The sequence below is a fragment of the Metopolophium dirhodum genome, chromosome 9 (assembly GCF_019925205.1).
Source record: "Metopolophium dirhodum isolate CAU chromosome 9, ASM1992520v1, whole genome shotgun sequence".
NCBI classification, from domain to species: domain Eukaryota; kingdom Metazoa; phylum Arthropoda; class Insecta; order Hemiptera; family Aphididae; genus Metopolophium; species Metopolophium dirhodum.
In genome coordinates this window covers 8,431,709-8,452,675 of record NC_083568.1, presented here as the reverse complement: position 1 = coordinate 8,452,675, position 20,967 = coordinate 8,431,709, and the positions used below count along the sequence as shown (strand labels likewise).

At 27.9% G+C, this 20,967-nt stretch overlaps 2 protein-coding genes across 2 annotated transcripts; one reads left to right on the top strand and one right to left on the bottom strand.

Moving 5' to 3' along the window:
- Positions 1-2,882: 2,882 nt before the first annotated feature.
- LOC132952430 (tonsoku-like protein) lies at positions 2,883-9,039 on the bottom strand. Its single transcript, XM_061024727.1, has 3 exons — positions 8,705-9,039; positions 6,760-8,078; positions 2,883-6,669 (listed from the first exon to the last, which is right to left on the bottom strand). The coding sequence occupies exons 2-3, from the start codon at positions 8,065-8,067 to the stop codon at positions 4,042-4,044; spliced, it is 3,936 nt and encodes a 1,311-aa protein (XP_060880710.1). The 5' UTR covers positions 8,068-8,078; positions 8,705-9,039; the 3' UTR covers positions 2,883-4,041.
- A 2,540-nt stretch (positions 9,040-11,579) lies between these two features.
- On the top strand, positions 11,580-16,338 carry LOC132953013 (serine/threonine-protein kinase PLK4). Its single transcript, XM_061025552.1, has 2 exons — positions 11,580-11,815; positions 13,029-16,338. Exon 2 carries the CDS (start codon positions 13,038-13,040, stop codon positions 15,192-15,194), a length of 2,157 nt encoding a protein of 718 aa, XP_060881535.1. The 5' UTR covers positions 11,580-11,815; positions 13,029-13,037; the 3' UTR covers positions 15,195-16,338.
- Positions 16,339-20,967: the final 4,629 nt, after the last annotated feature.

Here is a 20,967-nt window from a genome sequence, read left to right as displayed (position 1 = left end):
TGGCCGTTCTATATAGGCGCAAATTAGGTATAGCGGGCTTTGCCCCCAGTTTTTTAACAATACTTAAATTAAAAATATGAATTATCAGGGCCTGTGCTGCTGACAAAATGCAAGCCCTCACCTCCTTCCCAGAACAAATTCCGCGATCCGAGTCGGGAAGACATCCTGACTCGCAAATAAACTTTGAGTATATTCTATTTGTAGTAGGTATTGCATTTTCGTACGGGATTTTAGTGGGAGACTATTACCTTATTCACGACTGCCGCACGTCTCCGCACTGGTTTGGTATTGTTTATGTTGTGTATCAATAAACGATGGAAGCAGTATGGGGTAGTAATATATACACACAGATCCTCCGCTGCAGCCGTCAAAATCAAAACAAAAGGTATTAGCAATTCACTTTATCGTAAAATAAATTATTCATATTATTGTGTTATATTATTTAATATTGTATGTGTAAATACAATAGTTCAGTAAATGAACTATTTACACATTATAGTAAAAACGGTAATACTAGTTCGTGTCGAACAACTTGTTTATTACACTAATTGTCTCATATCATTATATTTTGTACTATTGAAATGCATTTAAAAAAATAATAATAATAATGGTAATAATAACCTAGTAAATTATTACGTTCTGCAGTGTCTGCGCATTTATTAAACGCATATGTTGTAGCAATGACTACGCAATGTTTAAAATTAATTTTAAGTTCCAGGAACTCACGAGCAATACCTTTCGGGTGGACCGTCGCACAGAAACCCGGGCATTTATATCCGTATAATATCCAACAAGTTTTTAGACTTTAGCGGGTACATAAAGTCGTCTGGCGAGAAAAACTCTCACACTTCGTATAATAGTCAGATTCCGATAATATTTATTTGAAACATGAAGACTTTAGGTACACTGTAGATCGTATAATTTGATTCCGATTTTTAAAACTGTATTTTCAGAAATTGTAATAAATAATCACACTTTATTTTTCTGGCGTTATTTGAATTATACAATTGACACGAGCTCAATAGTCCAAGTCCAGTTATAAAATTTAAGTATCTACAACAAATGTTTTACATATCAATATTAAAAATTTGATGAATATATTATATTTACCTATAAATATATACTACCTCCGCCGTGTTTCAACAAGATGTCGACTAAACATATAATAGTTTGGAACTTCGGAAATGGTGTGATGCAATTATACGCATATACTACAAAATATAAAGGTTTAAGTAAGTATATAGGCCACGGGGCTCGCATGGTACCTATGCAACTGCACGCGTGAATAGCCAAAAAAGGGATGCTTTTATTTAGATTTCAACTTTCAAGGGCCACTATTAAATTGTGGAGCGATCGAGCAGTTTTAATAATCGGTAGGTTTTAAATTATTAAGTATTAAATACTATAATATGAACAGTTATTTTTGGAATTAATATGATACAAAACCACGAGATGTGATACCGAAAAACAAACTCAAGATGACGGTGTACACGTATATAGCCTGCCTATCCATAACGCCGCGTGATCATCGTCATATTGAAATGGATAATTAAACGATTTCGTGTTTTATAACGTCCTCAATATTATTGCTTATACGATAATAATGTGATTAGATAATTGTATTGATTTTTAATATTCTTTTATTTATTTACATATAGGTACTTTACTTAGCTACCTATAACATTATCTTTATAACCTAACGGCTTTTTAAAAGTAAACGTTATGTTCTAAACATCTTAAAGATTAGTTAATACTAAATATTAAATACTAGTATTTCTAGTATACTAAGAATACAACCACATTATCTACCGTATAACTGTATAAGTTTATATGCGTAGTCATTATAATTTACATTATTACTGTTTTCATTTATCTTCATAATATTATCTAGGCACTTTGAGGGGTACAATCAATTTTATAAGGTGACAACTGACAACTATTTTTAATAATTTTAAGACAATCGTACACAGTATTATATTTTATTCAACTATCGATATCAAATACATGAATCACATAGCACATATGTATAAATAATATTAAATATACCTATGTTCAGATGTTCTATAACATAGGTACCTAGGTATAGATAATCATGACGAAATGTTTATAAAAATTAACTACGATATTCGGAGTTATGATTTAAAATGGTTCAGATGTTATTTCAACTATTAGTAAATTTTGACTGGACTACGAGTACGGAGAAAATTCCTTAGTCACGTTAAATGGAATGATTATCTGTAAATATTGAGAGCATATTATACCGAGGTTTTGATGAAATAAATTATAAATTATTGATTACCCATAGTAATATCTCATATGAGTGCCGGGTACTCGAGCGATGAATGATAATAGATAATATCTATAATAAGTTATAACGGCAAAATAAAAAAGTTTTAATAGACACATGCAGCTAACTTAGATTTTGTGCAGTTTCAAAAAACTCTTCCGAGCATTGGAAACTAAAATAATATAAAAAGGTCTCCGCATGAAGCTTTATTTGGCAATGGACCAAAAGTAATTATAATATAATTACACCTGACAGTTGATCAATATAGTGGTTGCCACAATCACAAAAATATCAAACATGTTTAAATCAGTAGGCACATTTAAATATAACAAAATATAATTACCTATAGCAGTTGTTAATTTAATAGCAGTCATTTAATATTATTGTGAAATAATATTTAATAAATAATTATTTTGTTGATGTTAGTAATAATAGTTTGTGCAATTGTAAATAAAATAGCATATATATATAGTAATATTATAACTTTATTACATAATTATTCTATTTACCAGTTAAAGAATATAGACCTATAGAAGATTAAAAAATTAAAATATCTATAGACAGGTATATTTACTATTTAGGTAGGTTTTTTATTTATGTCACAATGGCAGAATATGGATGGCTAAATGATTATATAATGTACAATTGTATTCTATGTTGATTTCATAAAAAGTATTTATTTAATAATAATAATATTCAGTGTTAGACAATAATCGGTGCCAATCAGAATCATTAACATGACAACTTAAATTATAATTATTTTAGTAGATAATAAATAATAATAAACCAATGGTAAATCAATGCATGCTACCTACTTTTCTTGGAAATAAGAAGTATGAAAAATCAAGTTTGTGGTAATTTACAATGTGAAGAATTGTATTATACACCTACATTCTACTACCATTAAGAAATCTTACAAGATATGAAAAAAACCATTTTATGCATCAATACTATTTGTACGTGAAATTGTTTAACAGGAGTCAAGTAATTAACGTGCAATCATTACAGACTGCAGCGGCCACTCAGTATATCGGTTACAAAAGTCTAATATTAAACCTTTAAAGGAGTAATTGTTAATAGTCAAATTAGTATTATTTCAATATTGTTCACACTAAAAGTGTGTAATTGTACATCTAAACCTCTGGAATAACACATTTTTTATTTTAGGGGTCTAAAATCGAAAAATATTGCATATAAGTTAACTATTACTATAAGGATGAATTATGAATATAATGTATAATGAGTTTAATATACTGTACATGTCTACAAAACATATTATATTTAAACATTCATCATCATAGATTAGTTACTAACTACCATAATCTAGTTATATTAAAACCTACCTTTGTCGACATTTTAATTTTTATAAAAAAATTTAACTCAAACATCAAGAAAATTAGTTTTTAATTTTCAATTAGTACATAAATAATCTTTCTTTTAAATATAATTAATATTGCGGCAATTTTAATTAGTTCACATAAATAGCCGAGAATCTAAACTAATTTTTGTCGTCTCAATTTTTTCTAAATGTATTAAAGTAAGTTCTTGTTTTAAATTAAATTATAATAATATGATAAAACTAATTGCAATTAAAATACAAAACATATATTTAAAGTTTAATATTTTTTAAACATGTTAATTATGTTACAAAAAGTATAACTTAAAGTAGAAAAATAACAACTAATACATAGTATAGTTTCTATTACATTTTTAACAAAAATAAGTTATAAATAATTAATAAAAATTATGTTTAATCACAGCGATACTTTTACATTGTAAGGAGCATTTTTAAATAAAGTTGAATCACCATATCCAGATATAGACATCTGTTCTAGATCAATAGTGTCAAATTGTGAAATATCAACTGGTTTACAACCAGCCATATGGACAAATTTAACACTTAAATGTTTGATTCTGTCTATGCACATTTGAGTAACTTTTGGATTGTCAGCTAACCACAAATGCTGTAAATTTCCAGCAGATTCCAAACAATTACACAACAAATCTAAGTCTTCATCTTCAAGATCAAGACTGGATAAATCTATTGAATGAAGGCAATCTGCTTGACTACGTTCTAAAAACAGCGTGCATTCTCGTAACACCATTGATGAACCTGTATTACGTACATTTAAATATTTCAAACGCATCGGGTCAAGTCGTATGAAGAATCCGGAAACTCCAGTTCGTCCTAACATGTTGAAACTCAAGTCTAGGTCTTCAATATTATCTAAATACAACTCTGATGCATAATCATAACAATCATGGTTGATATCTATATCTCGAAGGTACAAAGATCGTAGACTAGTAGAATGCTGAGTAATTACACGGAGATGAGCTAGACCTGCGTTAGTAATAGGATTATGACTAATATTCAAAGATTCTAGATTAATTAGACATTTATTATTAGTTATTGATGTTGTCCAATAACCTATACCAATAGAACTAACATTATTGCAACTTACATCTAGTTTGATTAACTGCTGTAGATTAGACATGTATTCTGATAACATTTTCATTCCATTGTCTTCAAGAGCCACACCCGACAAGCATAATAGTTGTAAATGATGATAATGACATGCTACGTTCAGCGTTATGTTTAAAACATTAGGCACCATCATATAATCTGACATGTCTAAAGTTCCAGTTGCCTGTAGAACATCTAAAAATTGAGATATTGATCCATCGAAGGTAGTATTTGATTCCACACATAATTTTTTATAAGTTTCAATCAGAGTCTCTGTATTCCAACCAATGATATTACCCAAAACTTCTTGTAACCCATATACTAAATCAATAGGATCATTTTCGTCTAATAAAGCTCCATCATCTGTAGTTAAATTTAAAATAGGATTCACACTTTCAAGTTTTTGATAACGCCTTGAAACTTCAGTGGACAGCCATTTTAAATTAATATTTTCCTCAGTTGCAGGTATTGGTACAAGGAATAATCTATCCTTGACGCGCACCTTAATTGTACGATTAATGTTTCTCGCAATTTCATCTCTTTTCACAGATTGAAATATTGGAGCTGGTTCATCAATTTCCGGTGAAATATTTTTTATATTTATAAACCCTTGATGTTCTAATTTACTTTGATGTTTTTTTTTACTTGTGGATAGCATTAGAGGCTTATAATTATTTTTAACTAAAGTTTTTTGTTGATCTGAAATAACAATAATACTATCAGAATCTTCATCAGAATCTGGGAGAAAATGTTGTACTTCTTTGTTTGACTCAACATCCGAAGAAATATCAGGTATTTTTTCATCATTAAGCCAATTGTCGTTATCTTCAAAATTGAATTCTTTAATCGGTGAATAATTGTGCTTAGTTGTCTCAGTACAATATCTTTTTTTCGGCTTAATAATTATATCTTCTTCTAACCATTCATCGGCCGAATTTTCAACCAATGGCGGCTGTGATATTTCATAGTGTATTTCACTTTCTCGCCGTCTTTTGCTGTGATTTTTTAACTGACTAATGGTTTGTTTATAGTCTTCTGCAGCACCAGATGTATATACGTCATCAACATCAATATTTTTTTCTTTTCTCTCTAATCTATCAAAATCCTCGATATCAGCATAAGGCTTTCTTGACCTCTTATGATTGTCAGGTATTACTCCTAAATAGTTATCTGTGGGTAATTGTCCATTCTTTAATATTTCTTCTACATCAGTCAAAGGTACAGGTGGAGTGTAGCCAGCTTTCCGTAAGCATTCGCCAAGACGTTCAACAATTGACCAAAAATGAGCCAGTTTATTTGAATCCAACTCTTTTTTTTCCTCTAAAATCACTCTGTTACGACAAGCTATCAGCGAATCAAGTGGTGTCTCTCCTTTATTTGTTCTAACCAAAGGATTTGCACCTCTATCTAAAAGACAATCTATAACTTCTAGGTGACCACATGCTGCAGCATCATGCAAAGGTGTAATACCTTCACAACAAGGTCCACCGCGGTTATTAATATCAGCACCATGGTCTAAAAGGACATTAACAATATCAACATATCCATAATTACTAGCTTCGTGTAAAGCAGTCCACCCTAAAGCATCACCTGCATTTACTGAATGACCTTGTTTTAATAAGCTTAAAACTAATTTAACGTTACCCTTGGCACAAGCAGGAATGATAGGAGTTTCTCCCTTTTCATTTTTTTTTTCAGGTATTGTAGTTTGTTTTTGCCTTTTTCTTTTTCTATCATCTTCTTCTTCGTCGATATCTGAAAGGTCTTTTAATGATATTTCATCCCAAATATCTGGAACATCGTACTCTTCTTCCGCTGAATCAGTTTCGAATTTTAACAGACTATTTAATTCACTTCTCAAGTCATTGATTAATTCTGGTTGATTTCTATCCTCAGCTAAACACTTCATTCCTTTAACCTGAAACAAATTATTAATACAATAAAAAAAACAAGTTTAAACAAAAGAAAATTATTAAGCTTTAATGAAACATGTATTAAAAATACATACTGCTGCTAACTGTAAGTGTCCGTCATTATTTTTTTGTGCAATACATTTAGCTCTTTCATATATTGACCAAATTTTATCAAATGGGTCATACTGAGATTCCATAAGATCAGCAATGTTTAATAAAGTTTTACAAGCTTCAATACTATTTTCACTGTAAATATTCAATTCTTTATAAAAATATTCCAACGCTTGGTAGTATTGCTTATTATCTTTGTATGTTTGTGCTAATGAAACATAACAAGGTATTAAACTTTTATCAGTCATACCACAACGTTCTGAATTTTCTAACATCTTCTCATAATAAGTAATTGCTTTAGAATATTTTTTCAGTGCTACGCAAGCATCTCCCAGTTTTTCATTTAATTGTCTTCGTTGTTCGTAATCCATTTGTGATGCCAATAGTAAACTATTTTCAACTTGACACATAACAACAATAATTTTTAATTTTTTTACTACTTCTTCAAATTCATTTTTAATGGGTACTTTTAGTTTGTATGCTTTTATCATTGCACGTTTGGCAGTCTGGTAGTCATTGATATCTATTAAAAGTTCAGCTTTAAGGCATAAAAGTTCTGTTCCGATATACTTTTTATTTGAAAGTCTGGATGCAATTTGAAGACCTTGATCCACACAAGCAATTGCTTTTGAAAAATTGTCTTGCTTAGAATATAAAGTACTTTTTATGGAATAACACTTACACAGTTCTTCGTTTAAATCTGCGTCAGAACATAATTTCATTGCTTTATTTATGTAGTCCATTGATTTATTCAATTCATCAGATGACTCTTCACAAAGACTCAAGTTAAGATACAGTCTTGCTTTCATCTCAGATAAAGTCTTTGTACCAACTTCTTTACCTAGTTTATTACATACTTCTAGACTTTTAAGATAATATTTAACAGATGTATTTAGTACTTCTGATTTGTTATCCATGTCGTCTAACGTTTCAGAGAGTAAAAAATAAGTACGACCTAATGTGGCTAATGCCCTTTGCTGTTCGACTACATCATTTTTAGAATTAGAAATTTTAAGATGAAGTTTCTGATGCTTAATAGCATTTTTAAAATCATTCAAATAACAATACATTTCACCAATCATTCGATTTGCAACACCCAAACGTATTTCATCACCACAACGATTAGCAGCTTCTTCACACTGTTCATACTGGCTTAATGCTTGTTGATAATCTTCCTGGTTGACATAAATATCAGCCAACTCTTTACAAGCATAATAAAGATTTTCAAAATTATTATCCGACAATGCTTTTTCTTTTTTTTTTAACCATTTTCGTTCTTCCATTTCATTCATTATGTTTCAAGCTAGAAATAATAATAATAAATAAATTAGATACAATTAATAAATATAGAACTAATGTCAATATAAGAAAAAAAAATTGTAGAAATAATTATATTTAGGCCTGTGCTAAAATGTTAAATGTTCAAATTGGAAAATTCAAAACAGTAAAAATCATGATTCAGCATAATACACACGATAAAAACATACCCTAAATCATACGTAATGAGCCTGGGTAATAAAACCTTTTTTATTCCAACAATTAATGATATTAAGTTTTTTTTTAAAAGGTATCTAATCTACATGAAAAAAACTAATGTATAAACTAATGCATAAATATGCATATACATGCGTTTTATAATTTTTTTAAATTTATGATACCAAACAACTACCTATTTAAAATTATTAATTATTATTGCTTAGATATTTTTTTAAACTTGTTAAATTTTACTTTAAAAACCTATTTTACCTCTTAAATAATAATCCAAATAGTCAATAGGTATTATGAACAAGACATGACATATATATTTTAAGTATATAAGAACAATTAAGAACCTGTTTACTATCATAATTAATGAAGAACTCTAGAGAAATACTTTTTGAAACCCTTTACCCGTTTTTTTTATTTTTTTATCATAATATTGTTACTTACCACAAATAACTACTCATATTACTATAGTACATTGATATGATCGATGTTCATGATCACAAATTGTAAACATTATTTTAAATATAAGAATTTTCAATTTATCAACAACATGACAATATTATAATGAATAATCACTGATATTTCAGAGTATATTTTATTGCTATTGTCATTTTTTACGAAAATTATCATAATTAATAACAACGGTTTTTACTGAAAGTTAATATTGACATGATGGTTTTTAAAATAATCTTGTACAATATTCACAGATAACTACTAATAAGGATTATAATACTTCCTACAATCCATCTTTACTCAGCTTCACACCTCGTAGTTCATGATACAAACACAGACTGATACAGAAGTTTATTGTTATATTCTGTGTTTATACCGCCAAATTGAAATAGGTTATTGTTTAAAAAGATACGATAACAAATCATGGAAGAACCGAATAATAGATATATTCAAAATAATACGCACAGCCTCACAATGTTTTATGTCTCAGCCAGTTGGTGATTTATTTCGTTTACATTTTACACGTTCGTAGCTCATTATTTTTTAGTTATTTTTCTGAATTCATATTAAAATAGCGATTTCAAATTTACAATAGTTACAAATCAATCTTTTAAATACCTTTGACTGGGATAGTGGAATTCAATGTAATAATAATATTTGATGATATAATTAAACACGCCTACACAAACAGGCTGAAATATAAATATTATGAATACCAAAATTCTATACTTATTTTTCAATATCATGAAATTGGACCACAGTACCACACTTTAATAAATATTTAACAATACAAACGAATAATTTGTAATGTATAATTCTATACCTTGAGCATTGAGGGCTTGGCAGCGAAAAAAATATAGCATTAAAACATTGTTTCTTATTTAGGACATAGGTATACCTACTTTCAATGAATACGGCTTACTTAAGTGCACGATCATATGGCGTTACGGTGTTATCGACTGTTACTCTGACTTTGTGTTACGAATTACGGTAGGTTAACATTAACTAACAACACTGGCTGAATACTTTGATATTTGGAGGAAAATGGAATCCAACCTTTTTGTGTTGGCGGAAAACGGTCAGTAGAGGAAAACGCTAACGGTATCTCGTTTTTGGAGGAAAATAGACCCGACGAGTTAGTTATTAATTACTTATTCAATCGATGAGAAGGATGCACAAAAAAGAAACATACCAATCAGCGGCGTACGCAGGATTTTTCAAGGGGGGGGGGGGGGGGGTGTTTGAAAATTAGTTACAATTTTATTTTTATTTTGTCCAGTCTAATAATTTCAGACGTTTATTTTAGGTATTTTAAAATGTTTGTAAACACTTCTCAACTTCTCTGGTAGATAAATTAATGCTCTGATAACTTCGATAACTTCGATGTCCGATGTATGTTTTTGGAAGCAAATTGGATCTAGTTGGTACTTTTAGGAGCCAGGAGGTCCAAATTGAAAATGATCAATGTTTGTTTAAAATAATTGGAGAAAAAAATTAAAATTTGTTAAAATTGTTAGGTAACCAGCTTGGTTATACCGTCCTCACTTGGATTGTATTTGATTAATTAAAGATTTTTTATCTATAAATGTCAATAAAAAATTATTTATCCAGTCAAAAAGCTTAAAAATGTAATACGTCAGTTTTTATTATAGCTAAAATATTAACGATACATAGGGCATCATGGTTATTTTTTAGAAGCATTTAAAGTTCAAATTTTGTCAAAACCACAGTTAATTTGTAATTTAAAACTTATAAAATATTATATTTGTATATAATAGCTAAAGCTAGAAAAATTAATACAAGGTCTTTCATACAAGTAGCAAAATTATTGGTATACAAACACAATGTTTTTTCAAAGATGAATTCATTTTGGTAAGACGTATATGAAATTTACGTCTTGCTTACTATAGTTGACGGTTGAAACTTGATAAATATTTTTTTTTAAAGTAATAATAATACGGCAATGGGGGGGAGGGGCTTCAGCTCATAAGCTAGAACTTGGAAATAATACAACACTCGTGATAATATTGGCTGTCGGTGACGTATTATACTTCATGCCAGAATTCATGGGACTCTTGCCACTCTGGTAGCAAAACATCGATTTTTTGACGTTTGTTTACTCTTGAGTCGATTCGAAAAGTGGTGATGTTCGTTTGGTTGTCTATCTTACACCCCTTGTACTTACTTTTTCCAGCTGAAGTCTAAAGCCATCTAAAGTCTTGTTAAAAGTATTCATACTATGGTATTACCGTGTCATAATAGCTAGTAAACAATTTGAAGCACATTAAGCGACGAGTCTCTGACATTAGTGCTTGATGTGCGCATACGAGGGGGGTAACTGTTGCATATTTAGTTGTTGATCGCTGATAGATATTAGATACCTTCGCGCGTTTTTTCAAAACAAAAATTAAGTACTGTTAAGGCTGTTGAAAGAGGGTCGTTTTTTCGTGCATTTAGACCATAGAAATCAATACTAATCTCTACTATATAGATATCTGTGATTTAGACCAATAAGCGGAAGTAAAATTCACCCGGTACCAAAAGTCCGACTTTAATTTTGAAAATGTATTTTAATTCCTTAATTTCTTTTCTAGGTTAAGTAAGAAATGGATTTTCGATTTTTTTTTTTTAGTAACATTAAAGTAACGGTGAATTTCGAAAAAAATAAAAACTAGTTAATAGGTCTACATCGAGATGTATAATATACTATTGTGTCTATGATCTCACCACAGATAACAATAATATTCTGTGATCTCGCATTTAAAAATATTTCTTCCATGATTTTTCAAAAAAATATTTTCATCTAATCTGGTATGTGATAATATTGAATTCCGTTATCATTTGAATTTACGATAATGTAAACAAATTATTTTTAAGTTGGATTTAATTTAAAATTTGAATGTTAATACTAAATTCCTAAATGTTAATGGCCTATTAGCTATTACTTATTTTAATATTAGGTGTTACACCACCATTCAAACCATTAAAAAATGTAATTAGTTTTTTAATTGACATTTTAAATTTCAAATAAAAATGAAAGTGCTACAAAATATATTTATATACCTATTCAACTGGAATTCTGAATAATTAAAAGGAAAAAAGGTACCTATTTTAGATATTATTTAACTATTTATACTTAACTAGATAAAATACTTAAAGTTAGACCATAATATTTATTAATATTACTAGGTAGGTACTAGTTAGGTAAAAATAAAATAATTTATTCTAAAATTAACTTGAAGTGGATACCTATTAAAATATATATGTAATTTATAATATACATTATAATCTTTTACTATATAAAAATTCATTTAATTTTCAAATTGTTTCCGGTTAATTATTTCTGAACATTCTTTATCTTTATACATTAGCAACATTGCAGATAATTCTGCCTCGGGATAGTACATTGAGCGTCAATATGTCATAATTATTGAACTAACACCTATGGAGTCTACTGTCTAGACACCTGTGAATTGTACTTCAGTTTTTGTACTTTTCGGAAAAAGTCTTTTCCATGAGGATCAAATGTTTGCATAATATACAATAGTTGTTTATCTATATAAACTCCCAAATTAATTTAATAATATCAGTTTTCTTTTTTAAAAAAATTGTCCACTATTTATTCAATTTTCAAAAACATAATTTTGAAGGTTTCTTAATATTGTCAATACATTATCATTTGTATGTGTTTTATTTTCTATTACTAGATGAAAATGATTTTTATAATCTTCAATCATTTTTATTATTTTTTCAAAATGAAAATTATGTTTATAATTAAAAATTAGTTAGTATAATTTAAAATTCCGTTTATTAACTTAATACCCAATTAAAAAAATTAATCTATAAATTGTTATGCAATGATATATTATAATGGTTTTCACTAAAACAATGTAATGCTTTTGGTTTAATTTTATTTCTATATATTTAAGTATGAGAAAGCGAAAATTTTTATCAACAATGATCCCCGCACTGCCTCTACAAATCTGCAAAATCATCTTGTCCATATAGAAAACTTCTTCACCAAATGGTGTTTTAAAGTTAACCAAAGTAAATCTTTTCACACTACCTTCATCCTCAGACAGGCTCCGTGCCCTAATGTTTCTCTATATGATACGCCCATTCCTTGCTCTCCTACTGTTAAATATCTTGGTCCAACACTCGATCAAAGACTTACTTAGGCCCACCATATAAATTCTATCATATATTACTAGGTTTATTAAATTTGATACATAAATTTGAATTGTTAGAAAAAATTAATTTCTAAAAATGTTATTAATTATAACTTATAAATTACTTATTTTTTTTTTTGTTTTAGAAAGTATCAATGTTGTCCTACAAAACAATACCATTATCTGATAGCATTGATGGCTATGAAAAATTGCAACTTTTGGGTAAAGGTGGATTTGCGTGTGTTTATCATGCTCAATGCCGCCGAACTGGTCGTCAAGTGGCTATCAAGGAGATTGATATTTGGTCAATGAAAAAGCAGAATATGATCGATCGTGTACGCCAAGAAGTAAAAATACATAGTCAACTTAAGCATCCATCTATTTTAGAGTTGTATACATTTTTTGAAGATTGCCGACATGTTTATTTAGTATTAGAACTTTGTCATAATGGTGAGTTGCTTCAATATTTAAAACGTAATGGAAACAAATTATCAGAAATTGAAGCTCGTTATATTATAAGACAAGTAGTTGAAGGTCTTTTATACTTGCATAAACATAATATTGTGCACAGAGATATGACTTTAACAAACTTGTTATTAACAAAAGACATGCGTGTAAAAATTGCTGATTTTGGTCTTGCGACTCAATTAAATTCTAAGGATGAAAAACATATGACAATGTGTGGAACTCCAAATTATATTTCACCAGAAGTTGCCACTCGAAGCTCACATGGTCTAGAAACAGATTTATGGGGATTGGGATGTTTAATGTATACTTTGTTAGTGGGACATCCACCGTTTGACACCGATGCTATCAAAAGCACACTTACAAAAGTTGTGATGAGTGATTTTTCTTTGCCAAACTATTTATCAAACAAAGCTAAAGATTTAATAAATTGTTTGCTTAGAAAAAACCCAAGAGATCGTATAGATTTACAGAGTGTATTAAATCATGATTTTATGCAAGAAAAAATTATTTGTGATGGACCTTCTATATGGTTTCATCAATCACATTTTACTGAAGATAGTGGTTTCAATACAATTTCATTTAATAAGGAAAAATGTAGTTCTTCAACTGGCTTACATTATGTACGTTCAATTCATAATCCTAGTATTGAAATTAATCACCACAATGGAAAGTCTAACTTAAATGTATTATCAGCTTGTAGAGATTTTCAATTAAATACAGAAGCCAGTAAACAAGAATGTTGCACATCAAATGTCATAAGAAGTTTTCATAACCACAGTAATAATTTTCAAAATATGTACCATATAGCTCCATCACAGCATTCTGAAAATAGACAGTTTACTGTGTTTGATGATAAATTTCTACAGTCATTTAAAACCTTTCCCGAAACAAGTTCATCAAATAGAATGGCTGATTGCTTAAGTACAGTACGCTTACAAAAACATAGACATAAAACAAAAAATAAAGTGTTAAGTATTTTAAATAATGGAGATGTTTGTGTAGAGTTTATTAAAATGAAATCAAAATCTAAAGAAGAGCGAGTTGTAGAAGTAATACGTATTTCTTCTGATGGTCAGCATATGGTTATATATAGACCCAATAAAGATAGAGGAGTAACTTTGCATGAAGAACCTCCACCTATACCAGTTAAGGGAGCTGATGAAGTATATAGTTATGAATCACTTCCTCAACATCATTGGAAAAAATATGCATATGCTGCTCAATTTGTGAAGCTTATTGCTTCTAAGACGGCCAAAGTTGTTTTTTACAGTGATGAGGCAAAATGTCTTCTTATGGAAGATGGAAAAGCATTTGAAGCACATTTTTATGATGGATCCATGGTATCGAGTCTTGGAAATGGAGACATAAAAATAGTTGTGAATGGAAAACCAAAATCTTTTAGTCGACCAGAATGTTTAGATGAATCAGATAAAATAATTTACATTCAATTCAAAAAATACTATGACCATTGTTGCTTAGTTGAAAAAACTTTATGTACTCTTGATACAAGTGCTAACAGTGGGGTTACTGTGTTTCCAGTGACGTTAGGAAGGAGGCCTATAGCTAAAGAGAAATCTGACATACCAACAAATTGTAAGTTGAAAAGTTCATTTTTAATTAAATCTGGTGAAATTTGTATAAATTATGGTGATGGATCACTAGTAAAACTTGACACGACTACGGGTAAGGTAAAATGTGTGACAGCTCAAGGAGTAGTAATGGTTTATGATCAAAAAGATAGACATCTACTACCCGAGTGGGCAAAAAGTTGTTTAAAGGAAATTCCACATTTACTTAAACCAAATGAACAAACAACAGGAAACTGGAAATGGCCAAATAGATAATTGTGACTATAAATTAATACTTTTATTTGTAATTTTGTATTAAAGATAAATATTATTCAATCGACGAATTATTTAGCAAAAATTAGTCTTCCGTATTTCCATTAGGTAATTTATTACCTAGTTTAAAATATAATGTCTATGTTAGACAATTATGTAAAATATTGTAATTTTATAAATAATTTTCATTGAGAATAACAATGTGTTCAACTATGATATAGTCTAATTATTTTAATAGATATTTAGTTTATCCTTAATTTGAGGGGAATAAATACTATCCAAAACAAAATAAATTCATATATATCACACAATATTGTTATTTTATTATACCTATAATTTAAGTATATTTAATTAAACTAATTATATATATTATTATTATTTATTATGAACACTTATACTACAGGTAGCTGTTTATAATCAATGTAATTATTAAGAAAAATAAATAACTATAATCAAGTATTATAGTTAAATAGTTTTAAAAAAAATGTATTACAAATAAATTACGATTGATTAAAAATCATTTTAAATTGTTATAAATGTTATTTATTTTATAATTTTTTGTAATCAACTTATTAGTTATTACTTATTATTAATAACTTATTAAATATAGTGATACATAAATTAGTTTAATTAGTACATTACCTATGTCGATAAAATAATGTATTTCAACAGATATGTAGTTTTTAATGTATTATACTTCATAACAGTTATTTAGGTTTTGTTATAACTTATAATTATATATTTATGATTTTTATTGATTGAAATATATACTTAAAATATTAGTTATAGCTGACTGTTGTGATATTATATCCTGAGTCAATTTGTGTTACCTAGGTAACTGAAATAGTTACAAAACAATGGAAATTACCAAATGGGTATATCATTTTTCCACTCAGTTAAATTCATCTAAAAATTGTTTTTATAAATTATACAACTACTTCAACTAAATACAAAATGTATAAATAATGAGATGCATAAAGTGTATAAGTGTAGGTATAAAATAAATATGCTACAATTTACTAGTTGTACTTACATGTTAGTTATTAGTTATTACATTGAAAACAGGCAAAAATGTGATATGCCTAAATGCCTAATATTATACAATATTAATAGATTATAGATACCTAATAATAGTTAGAGATGCAAATTTTACCGTAATTTTTTTTTTTTGTAAATTTATGTAAATATACGTAAATTTTTTAATACTGTATAATATTTTTATTTAGTAAATTTAATACAAACTCAATAACATTTTTATAACTAAGCTAACCATTTAACCAATAAGTATTATATTTATATACAGAGTGATTTATTAAGCGTAAAACACTCATTATCTCAAAAAGTATTAATGTTTTTGAAATATTTTTTTACATAGTTTCAAGTTGTTAAAAAAACAAGATTTTTACTAAACAATTATATTTTTAAATATTTTTTATCTATATAATTTTTTAAGTTTTTACTTTTTTGAATGACAGCATAGAGTTTTAATTTCATTTTCCAAAGCAGAATATTTTTCTAAGTATTTTAATACATAAATATCGAATTTAGGACGAGTAGTTTATAAGTTATAACTTATAAGTATTTAAGGTTTAGACAAGCGGAGCAGTGGACACACATTTGCGGGGTAACCCCATACCACTCCACTCCGCCCATCTAAACTTTAAATGATTATACCTCATAGACTACTCGCCCTAAATTAGATTTTTATGAATCAAAATACTTAGAAAAATATTCTGCTTTGGAATATGAATTTAAAACTCTATGCTGTCATTCAAAAAAGTAAAAACTTAAAAAATTATATAGATAAAAAATATTTAAAAATATAATTTTTTAATAAAAACAGTTTTTTAACAACTTGAAACTATGTAAAAAAATATTTTCAAAAACATTAACACTTATTGAGGTAATGAGTTTTTTACGCTTTATGAATCACCCTGTATATTATAAGGATGCATTGTCACACAACAGGGGTGCTGCACTTCCAACTTATATTAGTTATATTGGACTAAAAATATTATTTTAAGTAAATCAGAGATGATGGTGTTAAAAATTGTCTTAGTAATAATTATTTGCTGGAAGATATCATGAATTGTGGAGATATGGATGTCACTATAGCGATGTTGTGCATACGAATACAATTAAAAATGAGTGGCCACTCAAATTTTAAAACGGTAAAAAAATTATCGTAAAATTTACCGAGCTCCCATGTCTAATAATAGTTACGTAGGTATAAAATGTCTTTATATAGGTACCTTCATTTATTTTGGGTAGGTTAGACTCATAACTATGTATAGGTAATTTCAAAAAATTGTCAGTTAGGTACTTCTCTATTGAGTTGCTCAAAATAGTCGAATAGTTATTGTATTTCTTCACAATTATAATTTATAATTAATAGATAGAATGGTACAGACAATGTATTTTAGATTCTGAGCCGAGTGATGGATGTATTGATTGTAAAATGAAGTGTGTTTTTTTTGTGTCTTTTATCACCTTTTAGAGCAACAAAATTGATTCGATTTTCTACTTCGGTATCTTTTTTAGTAGGAAAGTAAGCTAGTTGATAATTTAGGGACTTAAAAGTAATAAAATGTGTATAAGTTTTCAAAAGGTAAGAAAAAACAAACAAAAAATTAAGGAAAACCCAACATTTTTATGCAAAACCAGTAGGTATTTGATCAAATCGATTTTGTTATTTTGTGTAACTAAAAAAAAATAAGCATATACACATAACTTATTTACTGAATGTTTATTTCAGCAATTTTTATGCATCATAAAATCATCGAAATATTTCGATTTTTTTTTAGGTATTCATAGGCAAGTGAAAATTTCGAGTTTTATTAAAACTATTGTTGATCAAGAAACTTTTGCTAGGTCAAAACATTGAAAATGTAATAGGTACAACCATCTTCATAAGTTGCCCTTATTTAAAGCCGAAGAGATATAAGTTAATAAATATTAAGGATCCATATGCACAATTTTTTTTTTATAAGTATTTAAAGTTAAAATATTGACAAAATGTATCAAATCATCGAAAATTTTAAATTTTAAAATATAAAAAATTATAAAATGTTTAAGTCTTAAGCTATATATAATGGTTGAAATTTTAAAACAAGGATTCTCATAAAGAGTTTATATTGTAACCAAAAAATCTATAAAAGTGGGTAAGATGTCGCTCTGCTGTTCAGTAGGTTACAAATGGTTCACTGTAATGGATTGTGTTAAATTTGAATTTAATGATATAATATCATTGTATACGAAAAACGATTCTGAGCGAAAACTGTCAATCAGCTCTATGATATTACCAAGTATATTTGATGATATTATTGTAAATAAAGTAATTTATACAATATAACCTATTTACGTGGAGCCTTGTTTTAAATTTTCAATCCTTAGCTATAAAAGTTGAACACTTTATACATTTTTAACTACAAAATAATTATTAAATTAAAAATTTGATAAATTTTGTCAACATTTGAACTTTAAATGCTTATAAAAAAAGTTGTGTTTATGTATTTTTAATATTTTTCAACTGCTATTAGAACGATATATCAGGAGCCTTATATTAAATTTTCACGCTTTTTTACCCAACAAATAAAATTTTATTGATATTTATAGAAAAAAAAACTAAAAAAATTGAAAACTAACAATGTCCGTAAATAGCTCAAAAAGAGTCAAATTATTTTCAAAATTGTATCATGTTTAGAAAATACTAATACAAACATTCAGTGAAATTTTCAAGTATCTAAAGTCATACGTTTTTTAATTACAACAAAATAAGAAAATCGTACATGAGATATCGAGTGAATATCATAATATGTTGTAAAAATATGAATTTCAAACGCTCATAAAAATTGAATTTGACTTTCTTGTAGACATTTTTTTTTTGATAAAGGTAGAAAAACTTATGGATAATCTTGTATTACATTTTAAAATCTTAGATTTAAAAAGAAAAATTTTTATGAATTATCAACTCAAAATAATTTGCTAATTTTCGTGATTTTTCCGTATTTTGTCAAAATTTGAACTTTAAATGCTTATAAATAAAAACTGTGACTAAGGATTTTTAATTTATTTCATCTGCCTTTGAAAAAATAAGCTAGGAGCCTTCTATTAAATTGTCAAGCTTTTTTACTCAACAGATAAAATTGTATTGATATTTATAGAAAAAAAAACTAAAAAAAATGGAAATTGACAATGTCCGTAAACAGCTCTAAAATAATATATGGAAAATGTTATGGTGTATAGGAAATGCAATTATAAACATTCAGTCAAAATTTCATGTCCCTACGGTCATTTGTTTTAGAGTTACACCAAAAACCAAAATCGATTTTCTCGAAAACAGATTTTGCGTAAAAATTCCCGTTTTTTCTTAATTTTTCTTTCGTTTTTCACGTCGCTTTTGAAAACTACTGGAAAGTACCAACTAGATGCACTTTCCTATCAGAAAAGTTACTGTTGAAGAAAATCCAAGCACTTTTACTGTCCTAAAAGGTGATGACAGACACAAAAATAAAAAAAAAATTAAAAAACACACATCATTGTTAAATCAATACATTCATCGCTTCGCTCAGAATCTAAAATATATAAACAGTTATTTTTGACATACATTATATAAGTTCAAATTTGAACAAAATTACATATTAAAACCAAGGATTTCGATTTTAGTTTTTTTGTTGCACTTAATTTAAAAATATTATTCGTGGGTATGTGATACTTTTAGATAATATTATTATATTTTATACACACAGTGATATTTTCAAACGTAATATTTTTGGTACAAACGACTTTAACTTACTTACTGTTGTACCTACTAATTCCTAATAGTTAAATAAATGATCACTTAATAAAAATTCTGATGTTAAGAATTGTACGAATTATAGACCAATTATAATTTATAACTTAACTTTAACATCAACCATTGCTAAATTACTTGAAAACTGTAATAAAATCAATAATAAGACTCATGGAGTTTTTAAGAATACATTTAAAAACCAATTAGGTAGGTAACTTACTGTAACAATTATAAATTGTGTGAATAATCATGTGAAATGGAAATTTCCAAAATATTACTCCTTAATACATAATACGATATTACGACGGAGCCCTTAATATATTATTAATTATTATATTGATAAATTATACAAAAAGAAATGGGAGTAGGGCTAAATTACCATGGCCCCATGGGTCGCACCGGAAAAACTATGTTCCAGTTGACCAAAAACGAGCCTTTAAATTCATACATATAATATAATAATGTATAGTTATATAAATCTATACTGAAATTATAAAGCTGAAGAGTTAGTTTGGTTGAACGCAATCTCCGGAACTTCGGTTTCAAATTGAAAAATTATATTTGTATTGGATAGACCATTTATTGAGGAAGGCTAAGACTATATATATTATGACTTCACGCTATACGACCAATAGGAGTTAGACAGGTATAATGGAAATGTTTGTTTATAAATGGATGCTATTGGTTATAGGAGAAATAATTAGTATTTGTTTATTATTGGTTAATCGGGCAGATCGGATACAAGCATGCATAAATTCTATTTTTCGCACATTGCCTACCAGGGTGGCTGAGTTGCACAATGCACTTACTGCAGCGAGTTACTCCCAGAAGGAGTTGAACAATATATATGAGTTGTCATTTTCACTGGCAACGAAGTGCGCAGGATCAGCTTGTTCATTATATAATGAATAATTATAGGGCCCGGAACTTGATGACTTCTACATTTTTTAATTTATTTAAAAAAAGAGTTAAAATGCATCAATC

Bases quoted from the DNA above. Each gene is read 5' to 3' on its own strand.
- LOC132953013 (XM_061025552.1), top strand. From the start codon at position 13,038: ATGTTGTCCTACAAAACAATACCATTATCTGATAGCATTGATGGCTAT.
- LOC132952430 (XM_061024727.1), bottom strand. From the start codon at position 8,067: ATGAATGAAATGGAAGAACGAAAATGGTTAAAAAAAAAAGAAAAAGCA. The intron at 6,670-6,759 runs GTATGTATTTTT...AATTTGTTTCAG, and splicing joins GACACTTACAGTTAGCAGCA to GTTAAAGGAATGAAGTGTTT.